The sequence below is a fragment of the Prionailurus viverrinus genome, chromosome A1 (assembly GCF_022837055.1).
Source record: "Prionailurus viverrinus isolate Anna chromosome A1, UM_Priviv_1.0, whole genome shotgun sequence".
Lineage (NCBI taxonomy): Eukaryota > Metazoa > Chordata > Mammalia > Carnivora > Felidae > Prionailurus > Prionailurus viverrinus.
Genome location: NC_062561.1, coordinates 176636858 through 176652813, shown reverse-complemented (window position 1 = coordinate 176652813; position 15956 = coordinate 176636858). Strand labels below are relative to the sequence as shown.

Here is a 15956-nt window from a genome sequence, read left to right as displayed (position 1 = left end):
TATATTAAAGGGTTTCCTTGAGCACAATCTTGTCTTATTCACAACCACTCTGCAAGGGAGGAATTATTATTCCCACATCCAAGATAAAGAAATGGAGGCGGGGAGTGAATCCAAATGTCCAAGATCCTCACAGTCAGAACTTTAGAGACCTTGAAGTCTAGGACTTTGCCTTCCCTGATTCCAGACACCAACCTGGAAAGTATACGTGTGGACTGCATACAAACACCTGTGGCCATGGATCAGGGCTCAACTTTCAGTTCCTGGTACTATACCAGCTATGCGACCTTAGCTGACCTGTGTGTTTATAGTGGCATTGTGAGTATAGTAGCTTGTCGCATGCAGTGCTCACCATGTTACCTGCTCTGAGCTCCCTTCCTGTTGTTATCACATTCACACCTCATACTAACCCCATCATGTTTTGCAAATGAGGGAAATAGTCTGAAAGAGACTGGAAAAGTGCCCACTGCATGGGAAATACCCAATAAATATTAGTTCCCCTTCACTCCTTACCCCAGGTCAGAGCACAGTGTAGGTCCTGTACCATTTGGGTTTTCAGAATATTGCTCTGGAAGATTTTAAAAGGTGGTCCCTCCTCCTAATGAATATGTCTCCTTTCGTTTTTCTAAAGACTCAAGGATTGCTTGTTAAATGGTTATTATTATTATTACTACCATTATTATAGCCAGAATCCCTCCCACTTCTTGAAACCATTTTGTCCCATGCCCTGGTTGTGGCCATGCATGAGAAACAGCAGGTGGTGCCAGATGACAGATGGTGTGGGAGCCCGTTCCCCGGTGGGAGGGGGCGCGAGTGAGGGAGCAGGCAGGCAGCTGCCAGGAGCTCTTCCCCTCTCGCTCGCGCCTCGCTCTCAGAAACTCCCAATCCAGACACAGGCAAGGCGCTGTCCTTTCAGCACCACGAGCTCGGGCTGAGGAGGGAGGACTCCTGGCCGTCCTCCTCCTCTTCAAATTGGCTTGAATCTGCTCTGACCCCCCAAGAGTGCATCACAGTAAGTAGGCATTTGTTTTTGCTATAACCACTGCTCAATATCCTCCGACCCTTTACCATCCCTTTCACCTCCACAACAACCCTATTTTGTCTAATAATGTTCCATCATCAGGATTGACAAGAGAAATTCAGTTGTCTGGGCTTCTAGGGTTGGGGTGGGAGTACCGTTTGACTTCCAAAGGAGCTTGAGAGAAATATATGCGATTTGTTTATTTAGTTGGCAATCTTGCAATGTGGGGGTTGCTAACTTTCCATGGAAGCAAAAAAAAAAAAAAATGGCCCTTCGCTATTGAGGAAATGGAGGCATTCCATGGCTGAATAGAGGATCAGGTTCAAGCCAGTCCTTTTTTGTTTTAGGAAATTGCACCTCATGTACAACCTACATATCATGTGAAAGGGTGCAGTATACATAGAGACATTGAATGTACTTATTGTATTTTAGGGAGATTGCTGAAGCAAAGCCAACATAATAAAATAGCAAGGTGGTAAGGTGTGGTGGTAAGGTGAAATTTATCATACTGCAGAGTGACCCAGAATAATGGGATTTAATTTTGCAGTACAAATAAGCTTTTCACTGAGATTATATGACTGTATTAGCTCTAGTGTCTTGGATTTTTTTTTTAAAGCTTGTATATTGTTTGTGTAAGTCTGGGATTTTCCTTGAGTTTCCCGAATTTTAAGGCTGTTGAACCCCATGGGTGGGTGGCATATTTTGATGATTAAAGAAGTTTTACTGGATAATGAGAATCATGTCAGGAAATCTAGCAAAAGATAGATAGATGACTGATCTCTATATTGAAAGCCGAGTGGAGCTGTTGAGGACAGCGCTTTTTCTCTGTCGTCAGCTCTCTTTTTCCCTGCCTCACCTCCTACTGTAACTAGAACCCCACTGCTTGCCTTAGGTCTGGGAAGAAAGGTGTAAGGATGGTGAAGCTGAACAGTAACCCCAGTGAGAAGGGAACCAAGCCGCCTTCGGTTGAGGATGGCTTCCAGACCGTCCCTCTCATCACTCCCTTGGAGGTTAACCACTTACAGCTGCCTGCTCCGGAAAAGGTAAAGCAGATACTCCTCTCTCCATCGGTCCCTCATGCTTCCCCCACCTCAGGAAATAAAGCAGCAAAAAAAATCCCACCTCTCCAAACCTTTCATTCCCTCAGCCAAATATGTCCCCTTTCTTGTAAAAGGTAGTTATTCCTTTCAGAGACATGACATTTCTCATGTTATTTCAGGTTTATGGTAAGTGTTTACTCATTTTTTGTTCACACATACATACATGGGCAAGAAAATTAATCTTTCTTTTTTAAAGTTTTACCGTAGCAGATGAGTGCTAATAAGCTTGTAGATGGTGACAGAGAAAATTGTCTTGATTATTTGGGGGAGGTGTTTCAAAAATTCACTGGTATAGATTTGAGGACAGAGAATTGGATGCAGTCCAACAAGCATTTAGTTTGCACCTGCTGAGGCCCTATCCCTGCCCTACAAGTTGGTTACGAAAAGACAAATTACAAAATCCCCATCTAGTAAAATACTTAATATAATACATCAGGGTAAATGCTATACCTGAGAATTTCACAGGTTGTGAGAGCACAGGGGCGGAAACAATTAAATTCTGTTGGGGAGGAAGGGGGCTGGAAGGACAGATTAGGTAAACTGCAGAGGAGAACATTTGAATTTGGCTTGTAAAGGTGAGTAAAAATCTTCCAGATAGACTACAGGAGGAAAAGACATTTAAGACATAGGCAAAGCATGGAGAGCTTTGGAGAAATAGCATGACTAGAGTAGAGCCTCTTTGGGGGAGGCGTGGCTGGAAATGAATGACTGGCTGATGGCACATCTCCTGACATGGGAGTAGTCCATGAAGAATGGAGGTGGGCATTTGTACAAAGGTGGGCACTGATACAAAAGTCATTCCGTGGACAGAGGTGGGAGAAACATTATTGTTTAAGATCCAGTTGAGAGAACTTGGGGTTTTGCAATGTGAGCTTTTGCACACTGTGAGAGTTAGATTTGGAGGTAAATGATATAGTTCCCTGGCTGAAGAGCAAACAATGGATCATTCCATCTGTTTGATTTTCTCATTGGCATCTCCAGGAGGGCATTGTGTGTCTTAACCAATTGGCTCTAGCCAATGAACAGAAGAGGAGCCAAAGCTAGATAGAGGGCCTGGCTGATTGGCTGGGGGTTGAGTCATCTGTTTTGAAAGTGCAGAGGTTGTCAATCTGAGAATGTACATGGGGGTGGCAGAGATAAAGGATCCTTAAGCCATCATGAGAGACTGATAAGGCTTTTAAAAATAAAATGTGAACAGGCACTTAACACTAAAGAAATGTGAAAGAATTAGCTAGGTATGTGAAAGTATTAGCTAGGTATCTGCTACAAGTATAGCAGAGGTTCTCAGTTTTTGACTGCGTATTAGAATCATCTGGGCGGGGGGGGGGGGCTTTGAAAATCCTGATACCTGGGCTACATACCAGAACAATTATATCAGAAGCTCTGGGCATGAGACCCAGGCATCAGTATTAATGAAATCTCCCCAAGTGACTCCTGTGTGCAGCCAAAGTTGAGTGTCACTGTGGTAGGTGCACATCTCCCCATGGGAGTCAGGGATTATGCACACAAATTTATAGGTGAAAAGGCGAAGGCTCAGAGAAATTTGGTTAGTTATCCAACCTTACAGACAGGAGTAAGCAGCAATGCTGGAATCCGAACCCAGATATAATGGAAATTGGAGAGGGAAAAGGAGATATTTTCTTAAGGTTTTGTGAGGCTTCGGGAAGAATCTTTACCCTTCTGCCAACAGCTATAGCCTGGAAGACCTGTATGTCCCTTAAAGGTGTGCAAGGAAAACGGATTGCGGTGAGGTCACCCCTCCCCCAATGCCTATAAACACCTGCAAATCATCCAGAGATACCATGGCCTCTGTCTCCCTTTACTCCAACACCATTCCATCGTCTCACTTTTGGGGGCTTTCTTCTCTGGTTTAGAGAGGAAAAGGAATAATAACCATTGAGTGTCCAATCCAGATGTACCGGAAAGCTGTCCCAAAGCCTGAAGGACAAATACATTGGGGACCTGAATGCATAGAAAGGGAAAGCAATGCATTCTGGAAGATGCAAATCCCTAGAGGGACACATCCTAACAGGGGCTCGTCACAGACATTCATGACAAAGTTTTCCTACCAGGCACCTCAATTTCCTCCTTTCTGAAGTGGGGAGGATCATCCCTACCTCACAATTGTCAGAACAAAGTCAGATATGGCCTCATATGTAAAGTACCTGGCATAAAAGTAACTATACAAGAATAATAATAATAATTTCCAAGTGCTTCCTAAATACTAGGTTCTATTCTAAGCTATATGTAAACACACTAACACACACACACACACACACACACACACACACACACACTTTTCTTTCACGCTTTCAATAGTTCATAGGACTGAATAAGGGAATTGTTACTTTAGTTTTTGAAGATGACAAAATTCAAGCATGGAGTGGTAAAGTAACTTCCCAAAGCACATAGTTAAGGGAGCATCCTGGCAATGTCTAGAGAACCCAGAACCCAAGCAGTGTTGTTCCACAAGCTTCCACTTCAGCAGAAACCAGGAGCCAGCTGGCCTGAGAGTCCACCGACTTGGGCTTTGGCTTGAGCTCAGTTGCCAATCTAACAATGTGACTCATGTGACTTTTTTCTCCTCCCTTAGACCTCTGTCTTCTCTTCTCTGAGCAGGAAATTATCGTAGCGGTTTTCCATGCTAGCGCTTTGATTTTATAATATTCGCAGGAGTAAACACATTTCCCCCCGACGTGACAACGGATGCCTTAGAAGTGAAATTGCACTTGGGGTCCTCCACGTGCTGAGCTGGCAGCAGAGATGCTGAAGCCCGGCCCTGCCCCACCTTTTACTATTTTGCCCTGGCTGATGTCTTGCAGCAAGTTTCTTAAGCTCCCTCAGCCTCTTCATTGTAAAGTGGGGATATGGGTATCGGGGCTCAAGTCACAGGACTGTAGGGAAGGTGAAGTGAGTCCTGATGCAGCTTTTAGTTCTTTGGTTAGGTTGCAGTCAGATGGTGAGTGTTCGAAAATGGGCACATCAGAAGGAAGTATATTTAACCCTCATGTTGAATAATGTTGTTGTTGTTGTTTTTTTGAAAATGTGAAATGCAGAGTGTGCTTGGTGTGTGATAGTGACAATCGTCTTTAGGTTTGTTCACTAAATGTGCTTTAGTATGAAGACGGAGTTTCAGGGGGAAACCTTTCGGAGGCTAACTGGAGAAATGAGCATGTCTGAAGCCCTGTCTCTGGGCTGGGAATGGGCCTCACAAGGCATTCACATCCATTATTTCAGTTAATCTTCCCCAATGGCTCTGTTGGGGGGTGGATAGTGCACCCATTTCACTGATGGGGAAACTGAGGTTCAGGTCAATAGAGTGACTTGCCCAAGCCTCAAAGACAGAGTGGGAGAGCTGGGGTTGGAATCCCAGTGCACCTGAAACCCCGATTTTCCCCTCTGCACGGTGCTGCCCTCAATAACAAGAAGCCTCCCACCCCCAAGAATGCTTCCTCAAACTCTCATCTGCGGCCCTGCTCCTCCTTGAGCTCCCTGGATCAGCAGGTGAGGCCTGGGCACCATCCTCCAGAGAGAACATCCCAGCCTCCAATGCTCCCTCTCTGCCCAATACTGGAGGGATTGGTGCCTGCCTCAGGAGGGGAGATGGGCCAGCATCCCACCTCCACACTGCACCTGAGGGAGCCTCCCTGGAAGATGGGACCGGGCCCTTCTCCCACGGGAACCCTTTTCAGTCATCTCCACAGTCTACACTCCTCAAATCCTGGCCTTGGCAAATCCTTCTCTGCCCACTGGCTTCCATTCTCACCACTCCTACTTTGTACTTTGAACACCAGCAGGTCAGACCTACCTAGAGCAGTGGAGGGTGATTTTCCCCTCAGTGGGACATTTGGCAATGTCTGGAGACATTTTTGGTTGTGAAAACTGTAGGTGGGGGGACACTATTGGCATCTGGTGGGTGGAGGCCAAGACTGCTGCTAAGTATCCTACAGTGCATACGATGCACCCCCCAAATGTCAACAGTGGCAGGGTTGAGAAACACTACCCTCAAGTTTTCCACACTCTCCAGAGTGGTTCCTGCTTCCTCCTCCTTGCACAGGCCATTCTTTCTGCCCAGAATGCCCTTCTCACCCCTTTGCCTAATAAGCCAGAACTCATCTTCCTAAACCCAGCTCAGATGGCAGCTCTTCTGGGCACCTTGCCTAGCCACCCATACTTATAGCTATGGTTTTACTTATCAACATGGAAGGTATTCACTCACTCAGTCACTCCCTCGTCCAGCACATCTTCTTGGGCGCCTTCCATGTGCCAGGCACTGTGCTCAGCTACGCATAGCCAGCCATGAAAAGTCAGGCGGGACCACTGCTTTCACGGAGTTTCCAGTCCAATGGGGCAGACTTCAAGCAAGCCATCATACAAACAGCTGTACAGGGACGCAAGCTGCAGGAAGGGCTCTAAGGAAGGAATATGGGGCTGTGATGTGAGAAAGAATAAGGCGCAAGAGACCTGATTGTGATGCAGGCTGGTCAAGGGAGGTCCTCCCGGGGAAGGTCCCTGCTTGACACCTGGGGGATGGGTGGTAAGGGGAGTAGAGGCAGAGGGTCATGCATGTGGATAGGCACGGAGGGAGTTGGAGGAATAGGCAGGAGGCCAGGTTGGCTGGGCATTCTGAGTGAGGGAGAGACATTTGAGAGATGAGGTGAAGTGGGCCCAAGTTCATGGGGGGCTCAGTGTATTTTCTGAAGGGGTTTAAAGTGGGAGAATAATAGGATCAGGTTTCTATTTGAGGAAGATTCCTCTGGCTGCTGTGGGCCACCCTAAGGACGAGGGACCCATGCTGGGTCTCCTGGTCTCCTCTTCCTTGTCCCTTCTCATGGATCCCTCTTACAAAACCAGAGTAGTTTTCCCAAGACAGAGGTGACTGGGTTTCCTGCACCATGCCTCTCCCATGAGTGGTGGAAGGAGAGAAGTGAGTGGCAGGCAGGAAGTCAGCTAGAAGGCCACTGCCATGTTCATGAGGGAGGCGGTGGTGGCACGCACTAGGGCAGTGGCAGTGGGAATGGGGAGGGGGGCGGACTTAGGTTGACTTGGTGTCTGGTTGGCACTGAGGGTATTTGCCCACTAGGGCCTGAGGGCCCTGGCTCTGTCTCATCGTGCAGCCTGGCATGCAACGGGCAGTGGGAAATGCTGGCTGAGTAAGGTCCCCTGTCCCTTGCGTAGCCTAAAGCTGGGCTTTAGTTTCTCCACTTGACAGATGTAGGAATAGACTTGAATCCAAGCAGTTGGGTGGCTTCTGCAGCCCATGAGCACAAGCTTTCTAGAGGCTGGAACATCCATCTGCAGATACCATATTGTAGGACATGCCTTTAGGGCCCTGCTGCCTTTGGTGTATCTAAGTGACCACAGTAACTCGGATGTCCCCACAACCCATCTGTGAGGTTGCAAGCATTATGGCCATTTTACAGATGCAAAAACAGACTCAGAGAGGTGAAATGCTGTCCTAGGACACCCAAAGGATCAATGCACCAAGACCTGCACACAGGTGTGCTAAGAGATGCCAACGAATGGGTGGCAGGTCTGCAGAAAGCGAGCCACAAATGAACACAACTCCACCTTGGCAAAGCCCCAGATGAATCATGTATTTGGCAAGCTAGCAACCAGGCTGTGGGCAAACGTTCCTTTCCTTTCTACTGATTTAGTAATCAGTAGTCTTTATATGTCCTGGACGAGGCTGGCTCACCTGCTTGTGGGAGGAAAGGAATGCAGACTTTTGGAGATCCAGTATGGATGTTTGGTACACTTTGTATTTTGCGTGGTAAACCACAGGTGCTTTGTAGCCCCAGAGGCCTGGGTTTGGGTCTCAGCTAAGCTATTTACTTACTGTGTGGCTTTAGGCAAGTTGCTTAGCATCTCTGGGCTGTGTGTGTGTGTGTGTGTGTGTGTGTGTGTGTGTCCTATAGTAAAATGAGCATAATTCCTACCTAACAGGGCTATTGTGGAGAAAAAGCATGAAAATGGTCTAATGGCACACAGATAGCTTCCTACCTTTCACTGGGCATCCTGACTGTGTTTCCTGAAGTTCACATTTTTGGACGGTGACTATAAAAATAAAAGATGATGAGAAGGATGGGGTTTTCAAGGTGAGGGTACAGGGGGGCCCAACAGGGTGGACCTGGATGAATGTGGCCAAAGAAAATGCCTCTCCTGTCACTGAGTCCTGTGTGCTTTCTTGGCCTCTCTTGTGGCTTTACCAGAGGATTCTTCTTCTCTCTGCAACACAGGATCACAGAACCGTCAGCCTTTCCTTAGGGAGCAGCAGAAGTGCACGTCTCTGCAGATTTGAGATTCACAGAGCCCCCTTATTCTATTCTTCAGACACTCTCAAGAAACAGTTTATAAATCGCCCTGAATTGGGGCAAAGGCTCTGACCAGGCAATTCCATCAAATAGATATAAAATGACCACTAAGCATATTTAAAATTACAATTTATGGGGCGCCTGGGTGGCGCAGTCGCTTAAGCGTCCGACTTCAGCTAGGTCACGATCTCGCGGTCCGTGAGTTCGAGCCCCGCGTCAGGCTCTGGGCTGATGGCTCCGAGCCTGGAGCCTGTTTCCGATTCTGTGTCTCCCTCTCTCTCTGCCCCTCCCCCGTTCATGCTCTGTCTCTCTCTGTCCCAAAAATAAATAAACATTGAAAAAAATATATTAAAAAAAATTACAATTTAAAAATATAATTTTAGGGGCGCCTGGGTGGCTCCGTCGGTTAAGCGTCCGACTTCGGCTCAGGTCATGCTCTCACGGTCCGTGGGTTCAAGCCCCGCGTCGGACTCTGTGCTGACGGCTCGGAGCCTGGAGCCTGCTTGGGATTCTCTGTCTCCCTGGCTCTCTGCCCCTCCCCCACTCGTGCTCTGTCTCTCAAAAATAAACATTAAAAAACGAAAAAAAAACCCAATTTTAAGCAAAATATAACTTTTTACCTATTAGATTGGCAAAAAAGAAAAAAAAAATCCCCAAATGACAACGTTTGGTAACGTCTGGTGCTGTTAGCAGAGCTAATGTCTGGGGCTAAGCAGAGCTTCTCGGCACACTCTTGTTGGTTACATAATGTGGTGCAGTGTTCTGCAGAGGGTGTGTTGACATCGCTTATAAAATTTAAACTATAGATACCACTTGGTTGGTATGCTTCTTACCGGAAGGTAGTGACCTTAGGGGTATATTTTTTTCAAGTACGCCAAGGCTTATGTATTTAAAAAAGGCCTGTTGAACAACTGGAATGTTCCACGCGCTTGGACGGGTGGGATGAACTTGAGTGCAGGGCTGTGGAAGGCTAAGTGGCTGTTGTGAGAAAGAAGCATCCTTGCTTGTGTGATGTGGAAGGAGTGACAGACATCGCTCCGTTAAAACAGCTTTAAGGAGCACGGTATGGAGTCATCCTATTTGTGGAAACACATCTGTGTGTATGTTTTGCCCTTAATTTCACAAAACAGGTTTGGAGAGACTCACAAGACACCATTCAATGTTGAGGGAGTAGGGATAGGGGTTGGAAGGTGGCCCGTTTGAAGGCTTTCATTCTCTATTTTTCATACTCTTTTTTTTTTTTTTTTACCATGAGCATGTACCAGATTTTCCGCTTCTAAAAAGTCACCCCCATTCTCCCAGATGGTGAGACAGTCTTGGAGCATGGAAGTGACTCGCACACTCACACAAGGAGCAAACCGGTGTCCCCGCATGTGGCAGAAGGCATTGTAGCAGCGCGCTTTGAATCTGAACCCTAACTCTGTCACCTACTTGCTGTGCGACCCTGGGCAAGTTTATTAGCCACTCCGTACCTCTGTTTCCTCGCTGTTAAAAATGAGGACAATCATCTCTTCCCGTGAGAACTGTTTTAAGGGCGAAATGAGCCAATGTAAGTCGCATGTTCACCCGGCTGTCCAGCGCGGAGTAAATGTGAATGCAAGGCTATCGTTCTTGTTGCTGTTGCTATTCTTATCGTTCTCAGCAGCTGAGTCCCAGAATCAAGATCATCGTGGAGAGCACAGGGCTGGCCTCAGACCACAAGCAGTGCTGAGCGGTGAAGTGGGCTGGGCCTCTGGACCACAGAGGACAGGCTCAGAGGCAGACCTGCGGACCTCTACTCTAAGGATTCTGGCCCAGGCAGCGAGTTTCTGCTCATAACAGGAGCTGGAAGCCTCCCCTTTCCCCGCAGAGGACTGGGTGGAGGGTCCATCATCTGGCCACGTGCTATGCACTGCCACGGAGTTGGACACACGTAGTCTTATTGGACTACAGCTGGTGCATCTGAGGCCAAAGTGGCCCAGCCTCCATTCTGCCTCTGAGCAAGGAAAGGAGACCTGATCCTGTGGAAAGAGCCCTAGACTGGGAGTGACGAGACCCATACTAGAGTCCTGCTTGTGACCCAATCTTTCTGTGTCAGAAGGGGCAGCAAATCCCTTTCCCCCCTCTGGGCTCCCATCTCCCCTGTGAGAGAGGGGGTTGGACAATACTACCGCTAATGTCCTCTGAGCACTAACATTTTAGTCTGTTCTGAGCCCTCGCCAAGCTTTGAGGGCCCAGAGAAAGAGACTCAAACCCCAAAAGACGGAGTATGGGTTAAGAGGTGAGCGGGGGAGCTGGGAAAATGTTCCCAGCGAAGTACTCAGGCCCCATCTGATCAATTTCACCTTGTCTCTTTAGAGATAGGACTCATTCATTCAACAGTAATTCATGGAGCTCCTAATGTGTGTCAGGTGCCATGAAAGCAGAATCGGAAGGTGATAGTTCTTGAATGGTGGCGTTCTTAGCGGGTGGTACTTGGAGCTGAGCCAAAAGCTTACATTCGAGGTCTGGCCCTGCTTTTTCGTAGCCGTGTGTGAGGTGGTGAGGTCATTTCTGCTCTCCAGGACTCAGGTCCCTCATCTGTAGAATGGGGATAATCACTCCTACTTCAGATTCACTGAGAGGGTTTCCTGAGAAACAGGCTGTAAAGCTTTTGGCACAGTGGCAGAGTCAACGACAGGAAAGAGTACGGGGATCTTGAGTTTGAACCACCAGTTCAGCCACTTACCAGTCATTTGGTCATCGGCAAGTGGCTGACGTCTCTGAGGCTAAATTCTCTCATCTGAAAAGAAATGGGACCACTAATGATTTTAAAGGGGTTGCATGAAGATTGGGGAGAACGTTGTAAGGAGAGTTAGGAGAATTAACCAACTACACATCACCAGGGCCCCTAGCAATAGTGCCCGGCACACGGTAGGTGCTCAGCAGATTCATTGTCCTGCTCTGAACTTCTCTCTTAGCTGCAGAGACGAGCTTCAGGGTGCAGCTTCGATCTATTTTCAGCCCGTGCAAGTCCAGCTCATAAAAATACAATCTTGCTCCTTGTCAACACTTCTGCACTTTTATTTATTGTTCTTGCCAATCCTGGGGCCTCTCCATGTGGGAACCTCTTCATTATTGATAATCCCAGGAAGTAGTATTTTAAATTTTTATGATCTGTACTTTGTGCCATCTGAACCACCATGTATTATCTGGCCTTGCCAGTGAAGGGGGAATATATCCAGACGAGGGGTCCTTTCGGGATGAATAATTTATCCCGTTTTCACAATGCCAATTATGTTAAATTATGTTCTTCATATCAGCCGCTGACAGGACAATGGGGACTGATGTAAAATATGAAAAGAAAACAAACTTGTATCGGGGCCCAAATCCACAAGGGTATTTGAAAATCTGGAGGTTCATTTTTTCCCAAATATTTGTAAAACCCTACTTTAAATAATAAGAAAGAATGTGTCCTCTTCTCTCTCCATTTCCCCACCCTCCCCTCCCCATTTCTGTTATTAATCAAGGAGCTCAGGGCTCCGGGTTTTTTTTTACCTTTCTTTTTTTTTTTCAACTGCAGAGAATAGAGCCTTTCTTTGCAAATTTATTTTCTCTTCTCTCTTTCTTTGCTTATGTAAGCTGATTCCTCCAAGGTACAATTAATGATTGGCTCACATTTCTTATGCTTTCCCCTTCATAGTACTAAAAAAAAAAAAAGGCGACTGTTGCCATATCTTCTTTTATAGAAGGGAAGTGTTTCTGGCTTCCCTCCACGGGAACTGAACATCAAATTTCATGACACGCCCAATAGCCAGTTGATTCCAATAACTCTGTAGGGTTGTATTTCTCTTGTTCTCCACATCTTTTTAGTGTATCTCACTGTGGCCAGAGGCTTCTCCATTATTTGTATGATACATCTGGAAAGCCACTCTCTGGTTTATAATCCTTCCTTGGCTTTTCACTGCTTTCAAGTTAACCTTCAAGATGCTTGGTGGCATTCAGAGCTCTGTTTCCCCCTCACTTCACCTGCTCTATGTTCTGGCCACTCAAAACCGCTCATTGTGGCTGCTCCGTGTGCCAGCCTCCTGAGTGTTTTCTGAATGTGTAGTGGTATCTTCTGTTCCCTCGATCTAGAAAACTCTTTTCCCTAAGTTTGGGGAGGCAAGCATGGAAACAAGAAGCTGGCCAGAGAAACCATTCATGGAGAGATGATGATGCTCTGGACTAGGGTGGTGGCAATGTAACTGGACAGGTGGACTGATTTGAGAGAAATGCTTGAGAAGCCGGAGCTGGTGCTGAAGTGGATTTGGGGAGTGAAGGCAAGGGAGGAGTCATGGGAGAATTCCTGTATTTGGTTTGACATGAGCACTAGCCTGGATAATACTGCTGTTTGGGGGAGATGACTTGAGGAAGAAATGTTGAGAGGCAGGTGGATCCACAAAGAGCTTTGCTGCGGACGTGGTACATTTAGGCATGTTGGTCCAAGGGCAAATGTCCAGTAGGGTAAGCTGAGTTCTAGATGAGGTCTGGATTAAGTTATAAGGATAAGGATGGGCTTGGAAGTAATAGGAGAGCAAATACTCAGAGGGGACTTGTAGGAGGGAAGCATGGCCATGACCTCACCCTGAGAGATTCTAACACTGAGAGGTCAAGCAGAGGGGAAGGATCTTGAAGAGGGAACTGAGGAGAACTGGTCAGTGAATGGGAAAAAAACCAAGAGCGATACTGCCATGATCCCAAAAGAGAAGGGCGTTTCAAGGGGGAAGGAGTGAACAAGAATACTGAGAGGTCAAAGAAGAGAGCAGAGGACTATTTGTTCTAGGTACATGGGCAAAGACCTGCTTTTGATGTGGATATGGAGTTCTAATGAGCTAACACTTCCTTAGGGGCCAAGGTAAAATATTACACGGTAATCTGGGTTACTTTTAGAGAAAATGTAGCTTAGTTAAAGAGAGGAGATGACTGAGGACCAGCATGGGTCACCAGTGTGACCCTTGGCCTGTGTTTGAACTCAGTGGCTTGAGGAATGGGATTCCAAAACCAAAATAACTGTTTACATTAGCAAGCCACTCAGAGCAGGGGTGCCTGGGTGTCTTAGTCGGTTAAGCATCCAGCTACAGCTCAGGTCATGATCTCACGGTTTGTGGGTTCGAGCCCCGCGTCAGGCTCTGTGCTGACAGCTCAGAGCCTGGAGCCTGCTTCGGATTCTGTGTCTCCCTCTCTCTCTCTGCTCATGCTCTGTCTCTCTCTGTCAAAAATGAACAAACATTTAAAAAATTAAAAACAAAAAAAGAAAGTCATTCAGGGCATAAGTAGCCAGTCATACAGGTTCAGGGAAAAAGCAGGACATGGTTTTTAAGGAGGCCTATGACCCCCACTCTGTCAAACTCAGCACCTCCCATTACTGCAAGTGGTAAATGGGATACTTTAAGAAGAAATATGGTATATAATTATAAATACTATTATTATTTATGTATTTATTGTAAATATTATATATAAATTATATAAATAAATAATATATAAATTTTTAATATATATTTTGAACTTGATATATGTGAAATCAATCATATAATATATAGAAAACATTTGTGTCTGATTTCTTTTGTTCAATGTAATGTCGCTAAGATTCACCCACGTGTGTGACATTCCATTTTATTATGAATAAACTGCACTTTATGCATTCTCCTATTAATGGACATTTAGATTGTTTTCAGTTTGGAGATATTATGAAAAAAGTGGCCATGAACATTTTTACTGTATCTTTTGGTGGACGCATTATATTTTGAGGTGATTTTTTTTTGCTGGTGCCCCCCCCCCCCCAAAAAAAAAACCCTATTGATTTTGTGATGCTTCTTTGGCCATCTTGCTAAATTCTAACAGTTTTCAGTTCATTTTTCTTGGAACACATTTTTATCAGATAGAGCTTTTTACCTCAAGTAACAGAAAACCTAACCCACATTGGATTAAGGTCCAAGGAGTATATATTTGTCCCTATAACTGCAGAGTCCAAAGTGGACTTCAGGCAAGGTATGATCCAGAGGGCAGCATGTGATCAGGGCCCATCTCCGTTTCCCTAGGTTCCTCCGGGCTCCGCCCTCCTTCACCTGCTACCTTTGTCTTCATCTTGGGTCCTCCTCATTGGGACAATAATCTCTACAGAAGTTTCAGAACTCAAGTCCTCAATACACCAACCAGAGGAAGAGCATGCTCTTTGAGGAACACCCATAAAGAGCAAGGAGGCTTCTTTCCCCAAGTCCCTAGTCAATACTGCCTCCTATACTATTGGTCCAAATTGGGTAACATGACCATTTCTGAGCCAATCAAGGTCTATGATCAATAGGATGGTATGCCCTGATTGGCTTAACCTAATTAAGGGACCGTTCCTACCATGAGGGAGGCATCGGCCCGACCAGACCACATGGCTGCCACGCACTGGGGCAAGGGTGAGTTCCCAAAAGGATATCTGGAAACTTTTGATCTAAATGGATGCCAGAGATGCAACCACAAAATGTTTATTATGATAATTAGAATGACAGGGCCTATAATGATTATTCATTATCTCAGTCCAACGGTAATATTTTTAAGGTTCTGTCACCCATCTTGAGGTATCAGAAGACATCTTTCTCAAGATGTCAGCTATGCATAGGGTCTTTTAAATTAATGTGGAATGATGAAAATGGTTTTGGGCTTTTTGAGCTTTGGAAAAGATGTTTGTAGAAATAGCGGGGCAGAAGAAAGGTTGAAGAAGCAAATGCTTCTTCACGTTTGATGTGTGATGTGTAGATGGCCGAGATCTGACGGCTAAAAATCTAGCAGCAAAGGGATCAACCCAAGAGATGGTTGATTGTTGAGATGGACTTGGCCATGTGGGAAGGCACATCAGTTTTCTAGTGTCAGACAACAAAGGAAATGGCTTAAAACAACACCATTTTATTATCTCACAGTTTTTGTATGTCAGAAGTCCAGGCACAGGTCAGCTGGGCTCTCTGCTTGGGGTCCCACCGGTCTGAAGTCAAGGTGTTTGCCACTCTGCCTTCTTGTCTGGAGTTTGGGATCCCCTCCCAAGCCCCCTGAGGTTGTTGGCAGAATTTAGTTACTTGTACTTGAATGACCTTGCTATCAGCCTGGGTCACTTTCAGCATCTAGAATCTGCCCTCAGGTTCCAGCTGCATGGCCTTCCTGTAACATGTCAGCTTACTTCTTCAAGGCCAGCAGGAGAATCTCTCTCCAGTCTGCTGTGATGGAGTTTTATAACAGCAAAATATCACCAGAGGAGTAACTATGCCATCAGAGGCCATCATCCTATCCACACTCTTGAGGGAGGAGACTATCCTGCACACATACACTGGGGTGGGGAGTGGTGGGGTTAGGAAGCTAGAGGGCCATCTGAGAATACTACTTACCAGAAAAGGCAAAGGCATTTATTGCCCCAAGCCCTATGGTTCACATGACACAATGACCAGGAAATTCACTATGTCTAGAAATAGATACCAAGATGCATTATAATACACACACACACACACACATGTACGTATATATACGTACATACAACATTAAAATAGG

At 46.0% G+C, this 15956-nt stretch overlaps 1 protein-coding gene across 1 annotated transcript in view; it reads left to right on the top strand.

Annotated features, from left to right (window-relative positions):
• The first annotated feature begins 886 nt into the window (after window positions 1-886).
• The window catches only part of NSG2 (neuronal vesicle trafficking associated 2), a 55275-nt gene continuing 40205 nt past the window's right edge, over window positions 887-15956 (top strand). The window contains exons 1-2 of the mRNA XM_047872386.1: window positions 887-1009; window positions 1911-2061. Coding sequence (XP_047728342.1) covers window positions 1933-2061 — 129 coding nt within the window. The 5' untranslated portion in view covers window positions 887-1009; window positions 1911-1932. The remainder of the gene's footprint in view (window positions 1010-1910; window positions 2062-15956) is intronic.